General features: G+C 40.8%; 1 protein-coding gene across 3 annotated transcripts in view; it reads left to right on the top strand.

The window, feature by feature from the left end:
* The window catches only part of LOC120811217 (RNA-binding motif, single-stranded-interacting protein 3), an 89,491-nt gene that overhangs the window by 52,453 nt on the left and 19,907 nt on the right, over positions 1–17,131 (top strand). For all 3 annotated transcript variants that reach the window (XM_040166460.2, XM_078094166.1, XM_078094165.1), the window contains 2 exons: positions 10,929–11,086; positions 12,359–12,438. In XM_040166460.2, coding sequence (XP_040022394.1) covers positions 10,929–11,086; positions 12,359–12,438 — 238 coding nt within the window. The remainder of the gene's footprint in view (positions 1–10,928; positions 11,087–12,358; positions 12,439–17,131) is intronic.

Below are 17,131 nucleotides of genomic sequence, written 5' to 3'. Positions count from 1 at the left end.
TCTGAACAAAGTACTAGCATGTATGCTATTTATGAAGGCTATGAATCACTATCAAAAGGATAAACATTGTACTTAACCACTACTAAAGTCATTGAGTTCCCTACAGTAAAGTCTCTTAAGCGCAAGAATACTTTCTAGAATCAGGTGTGCAGAAATACATTCATGATGATAGTAATAAATGTCATGCCAATATACGTGACTGATAATTATCGGTCCATGCTCTGCTTACCGAAATACAAAAGCATCGCTTTCAGACTGATGCAGCTGGATTTTTGTATCTTTGATCTTGTGAGATTGCAGCAATTCAACTGTTTTGCCCTTTAAAAAAAGACGATACAAATACCGTAATAGATACGTACAATATGTAGTTCCACAGCTTTGTTTTCATGTTACAGCTCAAATTTTAAATAATAGATTATAGCTTGAGCTTAGAAGATCCAATTGACTGCCACTGGCAGACCACTTTCAGGAACATTCACATTCTGACTCTGGAGGGCAAATTGGACATTAGTGGCCATGGTTCAACGAGTGGAAAGAAATTCCTGGCTGCTCTTATGAATGTTAAATGTAGAGGTGCTTGGGTCTGTGCTTGCATGCTATTATGGTAAATCATATGTAATTTCTTCTATTCTCTTTGCGTGTCTGTGTGAGTGTGCGCGCACATGTGTGAGTGAATTCACACGCATTTGTGTTGTTAATACCGTCATTATCATACGGTTGACTGGTTATTATGGGGTTCTTGTTTTATGAAATCCTATATTAGTCAATTTGGGGATATTACAGTGCTGCGAGCCGAAATACAGCTCAGGCTAGTTTGTGGTGGGTGCTCGCATGACTGGGCTTTAACAAGGATACGAAAGTCGATCAGTTTAGTTGGTTTAGGGAAACCTTGATAGCTTTGTTGGACGGGGAGATGTGGTTTGTACAGGTAAAATGAATGTGTGTGCTGTCATGACATGTCCTTGGTGAAGCATTTGATGGTAATTAGGCTGCTGTTTTCTCAGTGGTGTTACTGCAATGGGCCTACTTAACCTCTTGGCAGTGTGTGTGTGTGTGTGTGTCTGTGTGTGTCTGTGTGTCTGTGTGTGTGGGGGCTCAACGGGGATGAAGCAGTTTGATGGCGGTGTCTGTGCATGTGTGTGTGTCTTTGCACGAGGGTTTAGGAGTGAGCGAGTGTGTGTCTGGCTGCCTTTTAGTATTTGCTGACTCAGGCCGGTTTTCCCTTTCTAAAAGTAAATAACCTTGGTCCGCCAAGCTGTCAGCTGGCACCCTTGTGCCCTCGTCCCAACATCTAAAGATGGCGAGAAAATCTCTGCTCTCACATCTGAGCTCCACAGCAACACACACCATAAGCCACAGAAAGCCTGCGCACTGCACAGAACTTGTATCTTCAAAAAGCCACCTTCTGATGAAAAGTGGCTACAGAGGCTTTGATTCTCTGCCAGCATATGAAATTAATTCCCCTACATGTTGCTACATGTTGCTTTGAACGTGACGTCTGTAGAGGAGTGAGGGCTTGGGTTCAAACTGACACACGTTTGATGAAGAAGATCCGGTGGCTACATTTTGTTGTTTCTCATAATAAAGAATAGCAGCAATGGAAAAGCAACATTTCAATGGGAGAATTCCAACATTTAGTTTTAAAATCAACTCTAGTGGTTTCTGTATGGCCAAAGCAAAGCAAGCCGATCCAAACCAAAGCATCATTTAAGCAGGGAATGAAGTTGGCACTTTAGTTGCGATGAATGAAGTCAGTCACATAACTGTTTTTCTCTTTGGCTGAATGATTATGCAATGCGCAAGGCTAAGTATATCACCTGTTAACCTCTCCAAACCGTACCTTTCCAATACTCAGCCCCTATATATCATCTCTGTCACTATATTTATGTCCATCTATGTATCAGTGTATTATTCATGTCTCTCCCGTACTGCTCCTCTTGCTCACACTTGCCTCTCTCCGTCTCCTACTCTTCCAAGCCATCCCCCTGGAGGTTAATCCCTCTGGTTTCAAATAGAGATAACCATGGCAACAGGCCACAGATTTAGAGCTTTGGATCTTTGGGACAAAGGCATCGATCAGGCTGAAATTGTGTCAAGTGTAAAGTGCAAAAAAAGACAACATGCACGCGTGCATACACGGCAGAGAATCCACTAACCCTGACTTTGCTGCTCAGTCATTCATATTACACCGTGTGAAAATCAACCAAGTGCACATGTAGCTGCTGCTGTTAAATCGATACATTGTTAAGTCTAACAAATCTCTGAACAGTGGGTGTTTGAGACGATGATGGCAAGAACAGGGAGAACATGAGCAATGGTGTTAAAGGTAAATAACACTATATATAATAACAAGGTTCTCTGTATGACATTCTGTCAATATGAGATCCACCTCGAGGCAATAGAAATGCCCTAAATTTTGAATTCACCACTTTAAATAGCCCTTTCAGATGAGTAAATAACAAATGAGAGATGCATATTTGAGCTATGAAGTTCTCTCATGTGAAGCCGACGAGGAAAATGTGCGCCGGCAAAATAACCTGCTAAGTCAATTGGCTGGGTTGCAACATGAGCAATGTTGTGAGAATCGCACAGTTGATGGAAAAAAAGTATTTTATCGAAGTATAAACCAGTATTTCTGTGCTCCCGGACTTTATAGCCAAGGCTAGCAGAAGGGGTGGGACTACCCATAATACAGCAAATGAACCAGCTCGTGTAACTGTTATTTGCTCTTGGATGATATGACGGTCATGTTTTTAGACCTTTACTGCAGTAAAATTACGGTGGGAATAAGTATGTAACCTTTTCCTTAAACCCCCTAATTTAGACTCTAGCGTGGTGTTTGGTCTTTACTCCAATGAGGATTTTCTTTCTACAAATACAAATATTCAAATGCCGTATACAAGAGATGCATGGTTGTATTTCCTCACCCACCACCAAGGCCGGGTTTACATTTGATTCTGAAAATAGACTTAATGTAACGTAATGTGTAATTTAATGTAATGTAATTAATGACTTAATGATTTGTAACAAAATGCTTTGATACACAAAGGCAATTAAGGAGCAATTCCGTTAAAATAGAAGGGTGAACAGGGGAACTAGAGGAGGTACTATTCGAGTCATTTAAGCGCCAGAGCTTGCTTTCAAACTCTTAGAGTACGACGTGCATCGTCAGTGTCTGTTGCAGACGGTGCACATAGGATTTTAGGCTTTGAGTGCCTCTCTTGACCTGTTGACTGCTCACAACAAGTCGCTTTGGATAAAAGCGTCAGCTAAATGACCTGTAATGTAATGTAATGTAAAGATGAGTTATAATAGCTGTGAGACATCATTTTTATTTGTTTGTTTGTATTAGAGAAAATAAAAAGGTGGAAAATGTGATGTAATTGTATGGACCTAAACACGGTCAATTAGTCAATATAACACACAATAGTTTATCCTATGGAAAACATTTGACCTTCTGAAAACGTTTGACTTATTACCTAATTGTAATCAAGCTGCTCAACAACAACAAGCCCTACAGATTCTTAGGTCTCTTTACTGACCATCAATGCATGTTCTTAACAGTTTGCATGGTCAAGATACTGCAAGATGTTGGTTAATATCTGCTGCACATCCTCACTCTTATGCATCAATCAATGGATCAAACTCATTTAATAATATAAGGATTAACTCCCCTCTGAGCCAAATCACTATCTAATTTCAAACAATTCTGAAAAAAATATTTGATACGGCCTGCTTCTTTCAACTTTCCCAGGTCCCCTCTATCATAATTCATAAAAGGTTGGCTTCGTCTAGGTAATAGTAAAGCTATATACGCTGCAACTCTACGCAGTTACATTTGACAATCATTTCCTTTCTGTTCCTCACTTTATTTTCTTATCTATTTAATTTCTTTTTGTTCTCCCTTTGCTTCCTCCTACTTTTCTTCTGCCTTGATTAACCTAAGCCAGTGTGACACCCCTGTTTATTGGTGTGTTTGATTCTTTTAATGGCTGTTTTTAGGCCTGTGTGTATGTGTAGCTGCCATTGTTAATGACTCCTATTGACCTCCCATGGAAGAAGCCTCACGGTGATGCAGACTTAACACACTAACACGGCTCCTTCTCAAAGCATCGTCAGGGTGTGTACCTCAGAGACAACTGGCCTTCGTGGTTCTGGACTCCATTATTCCTCTAGAATAAGGATTTTTTCTGAAGCCTGATCTCTCTTCAAGCAGAAAACACAACATCGGGCTGAGAAGGCCTCTGATTACACTGAGACACATTTATCATACATGTTAGCGATTTGTGTCAAAAGTTTTCATGAACTTCTAGTCATTGTTTTTCCTTTTTTCAAATTGGACATGTGGGATAGAATGCACTTTTATCTGAGATACAGGACGTCTGTTTTGTTTAATGTTTTATATTCTGTACAGCATTTCACTCAACCCATCTTGACTCAAAAAGGTACAAGTTGTTGAATCACTTTGTAGTAAACTTTGTAAGATGTTGAAAGCCCTTGGCATTCTGCTTTATCAGAGTGTTTCCACAAGAATGCTTTTAAACACTATCTAGTCAGTAATTCAGAATTTGGACTCAAGGTTATTTCTCTCTAGTGATTTGAGTCTGTGTGATTGTTTTAAAATCAAACCGTACCTTCTAAAGGTTGTTGGTCTTATTCTGATGACAGAATTTGATTTGAAATAAACAGCATGAACGGCCCAGGTTAAAAGGAACTAGATTATTCTGAATAAAAATACAGTAAATAAAGACCAGAGAGGTTTTGTGTAAATCTGGCAACGTTCTTTTCACACTGCATGTGCTTTTATTGACCTTTAACAGCTGCGTGCATTCATGTACACACATGCTTTAGTATGTTCATTCTGTTAGCACACAGCAGGAGCTTCGTGGTCATTGCGTGTGCGTGTGCGTGTCGTCTGCATTCCATGTAATTAGACTGACCAACAGCTGAGTCCCATTAGCCTTGATTACAGCATTCAGTACTACAGAGGAGGAGAAAGAACGAGATGGAGGGTGAGCGCCGTTTGTGTACTGTACAATGAAAGTATGTGCTTTTGGCAGAATGCCTGTTTTGTGTGAATGTAGACCATGTACATTGTTTTTTTGTGTTACTGCAGTGCATTGCCATGGTCCGATGCTGGCCTCTTTGGGGCTCTATGTTTATACATTTCATACAGCACAGCATTGCTCTTCAAAAAAGTATTTTTCTCTACTGGCTTCCCATAGTCAGCCATCACACGTTTGACCATGTCAGCCAAAATTGTAATCTCAAACCCCAAATGGTCACAGGCCTGTTTATTGTGGAGCCAAGCAAGATAAGAAAGATCTTTTTTTTTTTTCTAAGCGTCAAAATGCCACATTTGGGGGGATTTTGGCTGAAAAATCCTAGACTAGGCTACAAAGAAGTTAAAACAACCAAATAACCACAGGAAAGGAAACCCCTTTAACGCAGCTGGTCCACACTAAGTAATGTTTGTGTGGTCTGTCAAAAGAATAAAATGAAACAAAGACCACAAACGTGCCACACTTCTTAGTCTATAGTCATTTATCTATGTAGTATTTTCCTTTTAATTAGTCATGTTTATTTTATTGGCCCATGTTTTTTTGTTTTTATATCTCTCTACATATCCAGCTCCAACCTTTCACCCTCTCTTTCCATCTCTCCCTCTATTCCATCTCTGTCCCGCGCTCTCTGACGGCTTCAGTGTCTCAGGTCCGGGTGATTGATTCGAGCTTTGGACCGCTGGAAGAAGAGTAGCCCACACTCTGGTGTGCAGGACTGACTGCACTGGGCTCTGACTCTGTGACAAATTACACGCAGTAGAGAAAAAAAGAGAAAGATGGGATGAAAAGGGAGAAGCTGTGTTACAAATTCACAAATAAAGAGAGAAACATGATAAATGTTTAAGGGACGAAGACAAGGAGAAGCAAACATGCAAATAATTGAGTAATAACTGCATGTGCAACTACATAATATGAGAACTGTGTGTGTAGCCCCCATTATATAGGAAGGCATCTCTTATTGCTTTAAATGAGTCATGCAGAGGGTGTGTAGACGCAGGCAGCGATGCAACCCAGAGAGGGGAAAAATGTTCTGCGCGTCATGAAATTGAATTAAACATTGAAGCATAGTCAGTCTCTCACTTTGTCAAGTGTAATGCCATTTTTGTTAATCGTCAGGGTTTATTTTATGCTTCACAGCCGCTAGAGAGCCCCAGAATGAAAAAAAAGAAGCATTTTGTTACAAAAGCTTTTCTCCTCCTGAATATTTCCATGAGAATATTATCACTTGAAAAACCTCCAGACCCAGTGTTAATGATGCTTGAGTATTGACTCAATTGTTAAATCCGCTTTTGGTTAATTATCTCTGAAGCCAATTTAGCTCAGATACACGTGTCGGTTGAATTCCTGTATCACTCGCAGCAAAATAAAAGCCACATGTGTTTCTCTAGAGAAACCAAACTTCAACCTTTGTTTCTTCCCAAGAGACACTCGATACAAAGAAAGAAGTTATGAATAGAGACTTATCGCCATATTCTTTAACGCTGCAGACCTACTGCACAAGACCAAACGCATGCACATTAGAAGCAGTGGCCCCCAACGGTAATATTGTGTGAACTGAACAGAGACTAAATGTTGAGGTAATCAGTATCCAGTGTAGATTTCACTGAGCCTGAAGGCATCATGAAGATGGAGAAATGTGTATATCTGCATGGATCATGAACCCCTGGGGATTTCAGGGTTTAGGGTTCATAAAGTATTTATGGTACGTTCATTAAGTATTGATTAAGCCGTTAGAGAGTGTTTAGACACCCAGACAATCATTATGAAATATAAGATCTTGGCTTGAGGAAGAGAAAGATGGAGGAAGACAGAAATGCAAAGAGAGAAAGAGGCATGAATGGAAATGAGGACTGAAGATGATGTGAAGAGGCAAACGAAAGATATGGAAGAGGGAAGGGTGTTAGGAGGTAAAAGGGAAAGGAAAAGAAGGGAAATGCTGATCTTTGAATATGAATTAAGCATTCAGACGAGAAGGCTACCATAATAGGAGAGAAGTTATGGATCTGAGGAATAGAAAGGGAGAACAGGGAGAAAGGGGGTAAAGGACAAGAGGAGGAGGGAGTTGAGCACAGTGGCTGAAGGAGGCCAAATGAGAAGGAGGAATGCATGGATTAAAAAAGGGAAATGAGCAGGATTGCGCGAAGACCAGCATGAAATGTAAGAGCAAGCAGTCAACGTGCAATGAATAGAATGTCTCATTTCCCTAATCATATACTGCTTCTTCACGGAAGTGCTCTTGCAACTTGTTTTCAAAGCATTTCCCGGCCTATGTCTTTCCGTAATTTCTTCCACTTCCCATCTATCCATATTCACTACCCGCTCATTCCTGTTCAAGGTTGCAGGGTACCGTGATGTGCCATTTGTTTCTGTTCTGACGTGTTGCTATTTGAGACACAGGCGGGATTGCAAAGAAGTGTGACGTTCCATCTCCATCTCACCTCATATCCATCCATCTAGTGTACAGACCCCGCCGGCGTTTTGCACAGGTATTTAACCATTGCTTCGCCCTCTCTTTACCCTCTAGCTCATCAGCAGGTGTTGTTGCATTGCAGGGTAACCAGGAAGGCAACACGATAAGAGGTGCGGACCTGCTATGATATCGCAGCAGTGAGGTTTAATGGGGCTGAAAACACTGGCTGACTGGCTGGCAGACCGGCCACACAGTCAGCGAGAGAGGCACAGTTGGTGTGAGGCGGTTTCCAGCACATGACAGATGTTTCAGTGAGAGAGGGAGAGATAAAGAGACAAAGAGACCGAGAGGAGAAAAGGGGCACAGAGAGAGAGAGAGAGAGAGGCGAGTAAAATGCAACATGCAGAGTGAGATATCCCGGAGAAGTAACTTTATTCAGGCGGCGACTTTGAGCAAAGTCAAACAGAGTTCATTCACATGTGGGTGCTCCGAAGTACTTCATTTCATGTCCCCGATGTACTTGTGCAAATAAATGGTTTTATAGCCAACTGTGTCTGGAGATGGTGTAGTGAAGTGTAATGTGACTTTGATAACCCATCCCTGTTGATTCTTTACCCTTGATATCTCTGGATCTAAACATGATAGAAAAAACATGATGTTATGTTTTCAGGCAGGCAGAGGGATGCGTATAATCAGCAACTGCTGGAGAGGTTATGGCATCCTCCTTGTTTGTGTCAAATTTGTATTTATTCCCCTTGTTACAGTAACTGAGAAGTGTACGGAAAATGTGAGCAGAAACAAAAGAGCTGAACCCACTTTTTATTCAAATTGGGAAACCCGCTTTTAGATTTTGTGCAAAAGTCTCGCTTGCGACTCCATTGACCACAAGGATGGAAAATCTTCTGTTTTAACCTCAATCATTTTTATGTACTGCAGGCACGGAGAACAGGATTCGATCATTGTTGCCTTCAAAGACGGCCAGAGGAGATTCTTGTATACACAGAGTAACTGTGGGGAGAAAAAGCCTTCGCGCCAAGTTGAGCAAGTTGTTGTTGATAATGACAAATTCCACAGCCAGAGAGGTGCTGAAGCATAGCGCAGTGTAGCTTCAGGTGTGCTCTGGAGCTAAGTTGTTGGAATGACGGGAACCTGCAAGTCGAAACAGTGTAACACGGAGATGGATGCATATTTGTTTCTTCGGTGATTTCTCCACTGAATTCCTGTGACTTGGATGTGCAATGTACCTTTGAGCTTTAGCCTCATTCGCTTTAGCCAGTGTTTCAATGCTCAATCATCTCTTTGGTAGTCACATTTTTTAGAGCCTTAAAGGTCTTAACGGATTCTCGCAGCAACTGGTTATTTCTTATTGTGCATAGCACAATGCTACTGAATCACACCAGTGCAATGCAGTGTGAGAGAAGTGTCTCTGTGTTCTGATGATAAGGAGAAGTCACACACACTTTGCTCTAAACCATTTTAAAGATTTGCAAAATATTAACTCCTGCTTGAAAGACTAGTTGCAATAAAGGCATTAGGGAATCCGTTAGATGAAACGGACGAATGCAGCCAGCATTACATGTTTGAATGATCACATGGTCACCTGTCTTTTAAAAAGTGACTAACTCTTGAAACCGCGCCGTTCAAAGGCAGTGAAACCATCGGTCAGCACGTCTGTGATTCCAGTGAAAGACGTTTGGGGTCTTGGCTGTTATGACGTAACTCTTTTAAGATCACCGACAGGTTCCCCAGCTGATACAGATGCTTCTATGCCTTTGATGTTGCTGCTTGCAGAAATTCACACACACACACAAGCAAATGTGAAAGATTCAAAGCCAGTTGCCCTGTGTGGGAAGACAACTGTGCCACTCTGTGTATTTGGACACTTTGCCAAAGGAAAATCCCCGCTGACGAGGAGAGATATTCAGACTGAGAAGGAAGGCACAATATTTCAGACTTCCTCACTGGAGCTTCTCTGTTAATCTGAGTTACTGATTACATAGACGGCTTTGGTCACAGTCGGAGAGATTTGGAACTCCCACTGTTGAAATCAAACAGCTCTTGTGCATGCGAAGAGAAAGCCTCCATGGATGAAGGAAATATTTATGCTCATAATGAGCCACATATGGCATCTCTTCACCCAAGTAAACACATACACGCATATATCACTAAAATACAATTTTCTGACTCTTAACTGAACTCTATTTTATTTGAAGAAATCCCCATAGTACACACTGCACACATTTTTTTTTCTATTTTCCATGACAACAGTCATGGAACATTTGGTGCAATCAAATGCACCAAAACATTCCGCCACTTCACAGGGTGAGTCCTGCTTTGTGCACATGAGAAGAAATGAGAAGAAAATCAAATTTGGGAAATACTAATGTTTACTCTTTGACATTCTGTAAGTTGTTACGAAAAGCCATTATTCATACATTACGTCACGAAGGAGAAATAAAGCCAGAATAGCAGTAAAAAAACATGAAGCATTGCAACATCACAGCACCCTCACCAAGGCATTTTGGGGAACCACATCCAAATAGTATTAAAGAATATAAGGAGGGTCTTGAAATGTAGTTTGGGTATCGGGTTTATTAAAGACCTGCGTCTCTGTGACTCTTCCTTTCCGGCTGTATCGAATATAAAAAATGAAATACACTCCACCAAACCTTCTCCCACATCGACCCGTCTGTCATTTACAAATGCACACAGGCTTTGCTCTCCTGCGCAGCATTATTTCAATGGGGTGCTTCTAAATAGAACACAAATAATTGAAGTTTTACAGTCTTACTAACTGAGCGGCGCATTAGGAGGAAGTTCCCTCATTGCCTTGGAAATTTGTAATGCAACTCGGTTAACACCTACGATCCTAAGGGGGTTTGCTTATGGCTGCGGGGGTTCTGTGTGAGAAGCAGCTGTGCTGCCTTTTCAGAAAAACATTCATGTCTCTTTTGAGGAGAGTTTGCCGCTGGAGTTAAATTCACAGATATTTTGTAGGGGCATATTCAGTCATAAATATGGAAATAGAAAACTTGAATGGCACTGCCTCAACTGTGCATGTACTTGCTGCTGGAAAGCCACATTTTAGTAAATGGTTAAAGCACTCTTTTATGTCACTTCCTTCAGTTCGAGCATTTTACATGGAAGGAAGTGACGACCAGCACAATGGAAAATGAGGATACGTTCAACATCTGTACTGTTCACCAATACAGTACATTTCTATGTGTATGAGTGGTTGATCTTTCAGGATTCCTTTTGAGAATAAATAGTGTAAAAGTATCTTCTTTGCGACCCAGGGATTATTTTTAAGGTCGTAGAAAGCATTTTCAATCAGTGCTTAAGTCTTAAGAGCCACCTGAAATACGCAACTTCTCCTCTCTGTCATCCATTTACCCTTTTGTCTTTGTCCAAACCAAACGCAGTGCTGATAACTGTTGCCCTGTGTCTCCCAACAGCAACAGGAGCAAGACCCCACCAACCTCTACATCTCAAACCTGCCCCTCTCCATGGATGAGCAGGAGCTGGAGAACATGCTGAAGCCCTTCGGTCATGTCATCTCCACACGGATACTGAGGGATGCCAACGGCCTGAGCAGAGGAGTCGGCTTTGCTCGGTATGCACAGAGAGAGACGCACAGTCACACAAACTGTCAATGCCGCTTACGCCTCTCGGAAAAGAAGAAGATAAAGTCATGAGATTCTTTTTCTTTCTTTCTTTCGTTCTTCACTTTTATGCTGAAGGGTGATCGCTTCATCACGTTATTTATTCGTTCCAAAATCTTTGTTTGTTTTGTCTCCATAGCAACCATGAGATTATGATTGTCAGATTACCACATATCGGGCAATAATGCCACATTAGAGTGTCAGAAGCATTTAGCATTAAATCCACTGAATAATGATGGGCCTTCGCTCAGACGTGGACTCTTTTCACTGTCGTTGTCCATTTGTCTTACCATCACAAAAACTGTTAATACAACAAAGATAGTAGAAGAGAAAGATCAGAATGATCCGACACCACCTCTTTGTTGGTGTCCCTTCCCACTGTCAACCATGTGCTCTTGTTGCTGAAGAAACAAATCTTACACACCTGTTGAGTGACGTGTAGATGTACTTATATGTAAGCTGCCGCTGGGTGAACTAAAATTACTTATCAGGCACCACATAATATGCATTAGTTATCAGCTCCTTAGAGTTCCTGCCATTTACAAACAAAGAACTCTTGCTGTAATCATACAACTGTATGCCGTATGCTATTTCCTGCATGCTGGGCCCCTTTACCCTTGTGTGTGTGTGTGTGTGTGTGTGAGGTCTTGCCAGTTACACCGTGGCGCGTGCCAGTGATTAACTCGCAGTCCTTTCGGGGTCACCGTCTATGTGCAGAAAACCCAAGACACACAGAGACATGCATGCTCACATACTCCAAGCACACACACGGCCTTTCTCCCACGTCAGCAATTTCCTCTCCCAAATACACACACACACACACATTGTTTTTTGCTTGCCAAGCAGGCAATTAGTCATTGAGCTGTGATTGGGTGAGCAGAGCTCAATGGGGCTAGACAAAGAGGACATGACACTTGACAGATCACACTGAATGGAGCTTTTAAATCCAGACAAAGGGGAGGAAACACCATAGAAAACACACAGACACACAAACACACACACGTGAACAGGCCTACCTCAGGCATATTTCTCAGGCATGCATAGACAAACAAGCACAACAGGCAGCCATTTAATGTGCTCGGCCTGTTGTGGAACAAATGTGCTTGCACACAAATACACATGCAGTTCATTTTTCAAGAAACACTGTTTATTTCGTGCATGTTTAACAGTCACAAATGGAGCTGATTGTCCTCACGTAACACCTCTTTCTTTCTCTCTGTCAGGATGGAGTCAACAGAGAAGTGTGATGTGGTGATTCAAAATTTCAACGGGAAATTCTTGAAAACACCTCCGGGCATGACAGGTGGGTGTCAATCCCTTTTTGTTCGTCTTGGTAAGCGGATGGCAGTCTTGTAATATCTCATCTGGGCATTGCACCATACAAGCAACCCCTGTATGGTATTCGGATCTGTGGGACCCGTTTTAATTTTTTATCAAAACAAAAATAATACGATTCATTATTTTTTCAAACTCAGAGTTGTTGGCCTTTGCTTATTTTCTATTAAGAACATGTATCGAACCACATTTTTATCAGCTGCACACCGTAACCCCCCCCCTACACGTTTATATTACATACAAGGTGTCTGGGGTAAATAGAAAAAGGGGAAATGTAGGTCCTGTCTACCTTGGTATACAAACAACGAAGTATACACTGGGAAACCTGATGGAGGAAGTGGGAGTTGTCCTGGGCATGTCTCAGGGACCCAGTGGACACGACATCACATGCAACAGTTGTGTTACATCGTACCAGCCGCAGGAAGCTCACCATGGTATTTAGCATAAGATTGTTTGATTGACAACCATATAAATGCTTATTATTGCTTTTTTTAATGAATATATCCCCTGATCAGCTACAGTCAAGTTAAATATCCATCTTTTGGACAGGACCTGCCTGTGTACAAGCAGCGTCCGTGCAGGGTGAGAGCCATGTGGGGGGACTTAACATGAGTGAAGTAACACAGCAAGGTGGGAGAAAAGAGAAAGCTTAGGTGGGAAGAAGCAAACCGAAACAAAATGAGAGAGAAGAGAACCATCAAATATAGATAGAGAGATGGGAGCTGCGCCTCACTGAAGGAAATGGAAATGAAGGATAGACAGAGAGCCGCGCTCCTCGCCTTGGCATTATGATTTGTGAGGTGGACGACTCAGTTTGTCGGTGGTACACGCACGCGGCCGTGCACCTGCAGCACCTCTGTATACTGTGAGGTATAGCTGTTTAATTTGGCAGCAAGTGAATGACTTATCCTTCCATCCTGCTCTCTGCAGCCTGTGTGGGTGTCGGTGTGTGTGAACGACACAATCTTAACTGCTGCTAGAAGTCATGAGTTTCATTGTTGTGCAAATGTGAAGGTCGACGAGCTTGATTTTGTGACAAACTTATTAAACTTATTTTCAAAAAATATTTTCCCAGGTCGTTTGTTAAAAATCTGTCAACAGAAATATACTGACAATTCAAAATGAATGAATTTGCAGATACTTACTGGGGCAGAGCACAATCTATATTTTGAAAGCTACTGATGATTGGTGCGTAGACTACTGCCTCAGCTTAAATAACTTTCTAATCAACATTTTTATATTCATAATATAAGTCAAGTGACTAGATTTAATGTGATAAGGGTCACATATAGGGATAAATCATAATCATCATAAATCATCCCTAAACTTTTATCACTGTTTCAGCCTTGTTTTCATTCATTACAGGTCATTTAGCCGCTTTTATCCAAAGCGACTTACATTACACTTTAAACCCACGGCTTTTTCACATTTTTGCCCGGGGAGCAATTAGGGGTTAGATGTCTTGCTCAGGGACACTTCGACATGGAACATGGGGCAGTCTGGAATCGAACCACCAACCTTGTGCTTCCCAGCACACCTTCTCTAACCCCTGCGCCACAACGACCACCTTTTTTCAGCATAGTGAAGCCCTGCAGACCTCCAGCCTGAAAGAAACAAAGAACTTCTTCAGCTTCATCGTGACCATGTCACTTAATATGAACAATGTTTTTGTTTGCAATGACCGATTCAAGCAGTCCGGCACTAAAAGGGCAAAAAGACGGGTCATAAGTTACTTGAAAGATAAAAAGATGAAGCGATGATTCTTTGTTTCTTGTTTTCCAGAGTTATGCAGTTCAATTCTATTCTAACAGGATTCTAAGTTGCCTCGTCAAAAATTAAGTTTATATTATTATTACTATAATCATCATATTTAGTCAAAATTCGATCTGAAGATCAAATCTGTGTAAAATAATATTTCAAACAAGTCCATTTCAAGGAAGACATCTTGTTTTTTCATTTCCTGTTGGATATATTCTTACAGCTCACACACATTGTAGAGCCTTAACAAAAGGTTTCAAAAAGTTTTTCAAGAGATCTTGCTGATTGTGCTTTTTTGTCCTAAAGTCTTGATTTGTTACTCGTATGTTTTGTCTTCGAATTAACTGATTAAATCCGGTGCTGTGTTCCCTTTGTTCTATCACAAACACAGCAAATGCACATGTTCTGGACGGATATGGCTCGACAAAAGTTTATAAAAATAATTAGAAAGTAGATGCAGGATTTAGGAAAAGAAAGGGAAATTTATTTCACTATGCTACCAAGCTAATCTTTATTGCCGTGGTTTCTAATCATTCTTTCAATCTTTCTCTTCCACTATCTGATTTAGTTTTGTATTTCTATTTGGTTTTCTTTTGTGATGGTAAGAATTAGTGAAAGGAGTTCACATCTGAAAGATCCCATTGTTAAACCTACATCCAGTAGGTTTAACAATGGATGTTTCTGGTATGATCATGAGGCATTAATCCCTTATTCATTGCAGGAAAATTTCAACACTTTCCTAAATGGAAAATTAACTTCATTTACAGTTTCTGATAACAGAAGAAAAAATTGCACGAGAATGTGCTGAGAGAAACTTTATGAAACGATGTGGCTGTACTGTACGGCCGGACAGCCAGCTTCCATTTGGAGTTTCTTTCATAAGGCAAACATGTTGTAGGTGATCAGTTCATGCAGTTGAAGCAATGACTGCTGTCAAGTATTGGAAGTTGCAAAGACATTTTGTGCTATCTTAACATCATTTTTGTAATTCATTCTATGTTTATGTCAGTGCATTAATACATTCTCTACTCAACATCCAACTATATTTACAAATTGCAGTGGATGCAGTAAACTGCCCAGCTATTTCAAATCTCACTTCTGTCTCAGCTTATAGACCTTTTTTTTAGTTTTTTACAGTAAACATGTGTCTTGATTTTTTTCATGTCAAACGATGCTGATAGCCATAAATAATTTCTAGTTTTTGTTGAAAATAGCTGCTGTCCTCTAATGTGCGATGCTCAAACAAGCAACCCCCTCGAGTGCATGGTGGTTTGTCTCACGGCGTTGAGCTCTTTGATGCCGAGTGTCTCAAAGAAGAAAAAGAAGAAGAAGAGCCGACATTCAGTTCAGCCCAGCTGTGGGATTCCTCTTTTTGTTACATTTGGGGATTGGATCCCATTTTCCAACTGAATGATTTCCCATGTTGCTTGATAATGGATTGGATTGACTTTTAAATGAAACTTTTCCCATTTGAGGGATTGGGTCCCACTTACAGTTTATGCTACCCCCCCCTCTTCCAACAGGGAAAACTGAAACAATCATGTCGTCGTAAGCTTTTTTCTTACCATCAGATCAGTGCTTTGCTTTGTAACGCCACATCTGAGATCAGAAGTATCTCACTGAGCTTTTATCACTTCACCAGGTCCACCTGTGTGTTTTATCCTCCCACATATTTTTCTTTCCAACCTATTTATTTTCCTGTGTCCTTCTCACCAGAACTCCGATGGATGTGTTTGTTTGCTCTGCTGTTTTTTTTTTTAACAGTCTCCATGTCGCCCTACTCGGGTTTACACTCGCCCACAGCTCCATTTGCTGGTAACAGGATGGGATCCACTCTTCACAGTTCAAGCCAGCCGCCCTACTACCTGTACACATCCTGACAGTTCAACATAAAACGCCGCGGATCAAAAAGCCATTTCAAATCAGTAATGCAGTAGTTTTACCCTGCAGCACTCACACGCACACATTCAGACAAACAACCAACTCTCTGTCATTTTCTTGACATCTATTGCCGTCTTCGCGTCTTTTATTTCATATTTAAATTGCCTGTCTCCGCTGCGACACAAAGTCTCTCTCCAACGTAATTCATTCAAAAGAAAGAGTAGAACTGGAGGGCAACTATTCACTAACTGAAACACTGATGGATACATTAAACTAGTTAATTAACAACTACAGGCCTTGGTTAATGAAAAGCAATACATCTTGTTAACAGTTTTTTTTTTTTACCAAGAAACCGATGTAGTATTTTGTCTGATCACTTCTGTTACTTACAGAAAACAACTTAAGTAACAACTTAAGGTTTGGTCGTAACAGGGAAACACACACTCAGTGACACACCTGCTGCAGACCTGCCACACAGTAGCTCAATACGTTGGTGTCCGTATTTTACTCAACACATTCGTCTTCGAATTGAACCTCAGAAGCCCTTTTAGAGCAATGCAAAAGCAAAATATTTTCAAGAGCTTCAGATAGTTTTGAATCTATGACATTTTTTATCATGTTTGCAGATCAATATATTGAGGTCTTTTATGCTTCCATACTAGAATATGTGAAACAACAGATCATGTATGCATATTAAGTTAAATCACAAGTTGATCTGCATGTTACAAAATTCCCTGTTACTCACTGAGTCAATAATATCTTTATTTCTGCCCATTTAGGAGTGTAACTACTCCATAGAGTTCATAGAATACAAATGAAGACATTTGTCTTCAATATGCCTTCTTGCTATTGACAATTGTATTGAACACATTGTACATCTTTTATCTTGACGGGATGCACAGACTGTCCAATTTACTTTCTACGGAACCTGATCAGTTCTCTGCACGGTGCAGTGATTTGCTCGTCAAACTAAGCGATGTATTTGAATTTTTCACACAATGTCCTTACCTGCTGGGACACTG

The sequence above is a fragment of the Gasterosteus aculeatus genome, chromosome 20 (genome assembly GCF_964276395.1).
Source record: "Gasterosteus aculeatus chromosome 20, fGasAcu3.hap1.1, whole genome shotgun sequence".
Taxonomy (NCBI): Eukaryota; Metazoa; Chordata; class Actinopteri; order Perciformes; family Gasterosteidae; genus Gasterosteus; species Gasterosteus aculeatus.
This window is presented reverse-complemented; position numbering and strand designations above follow the sequence as displayed.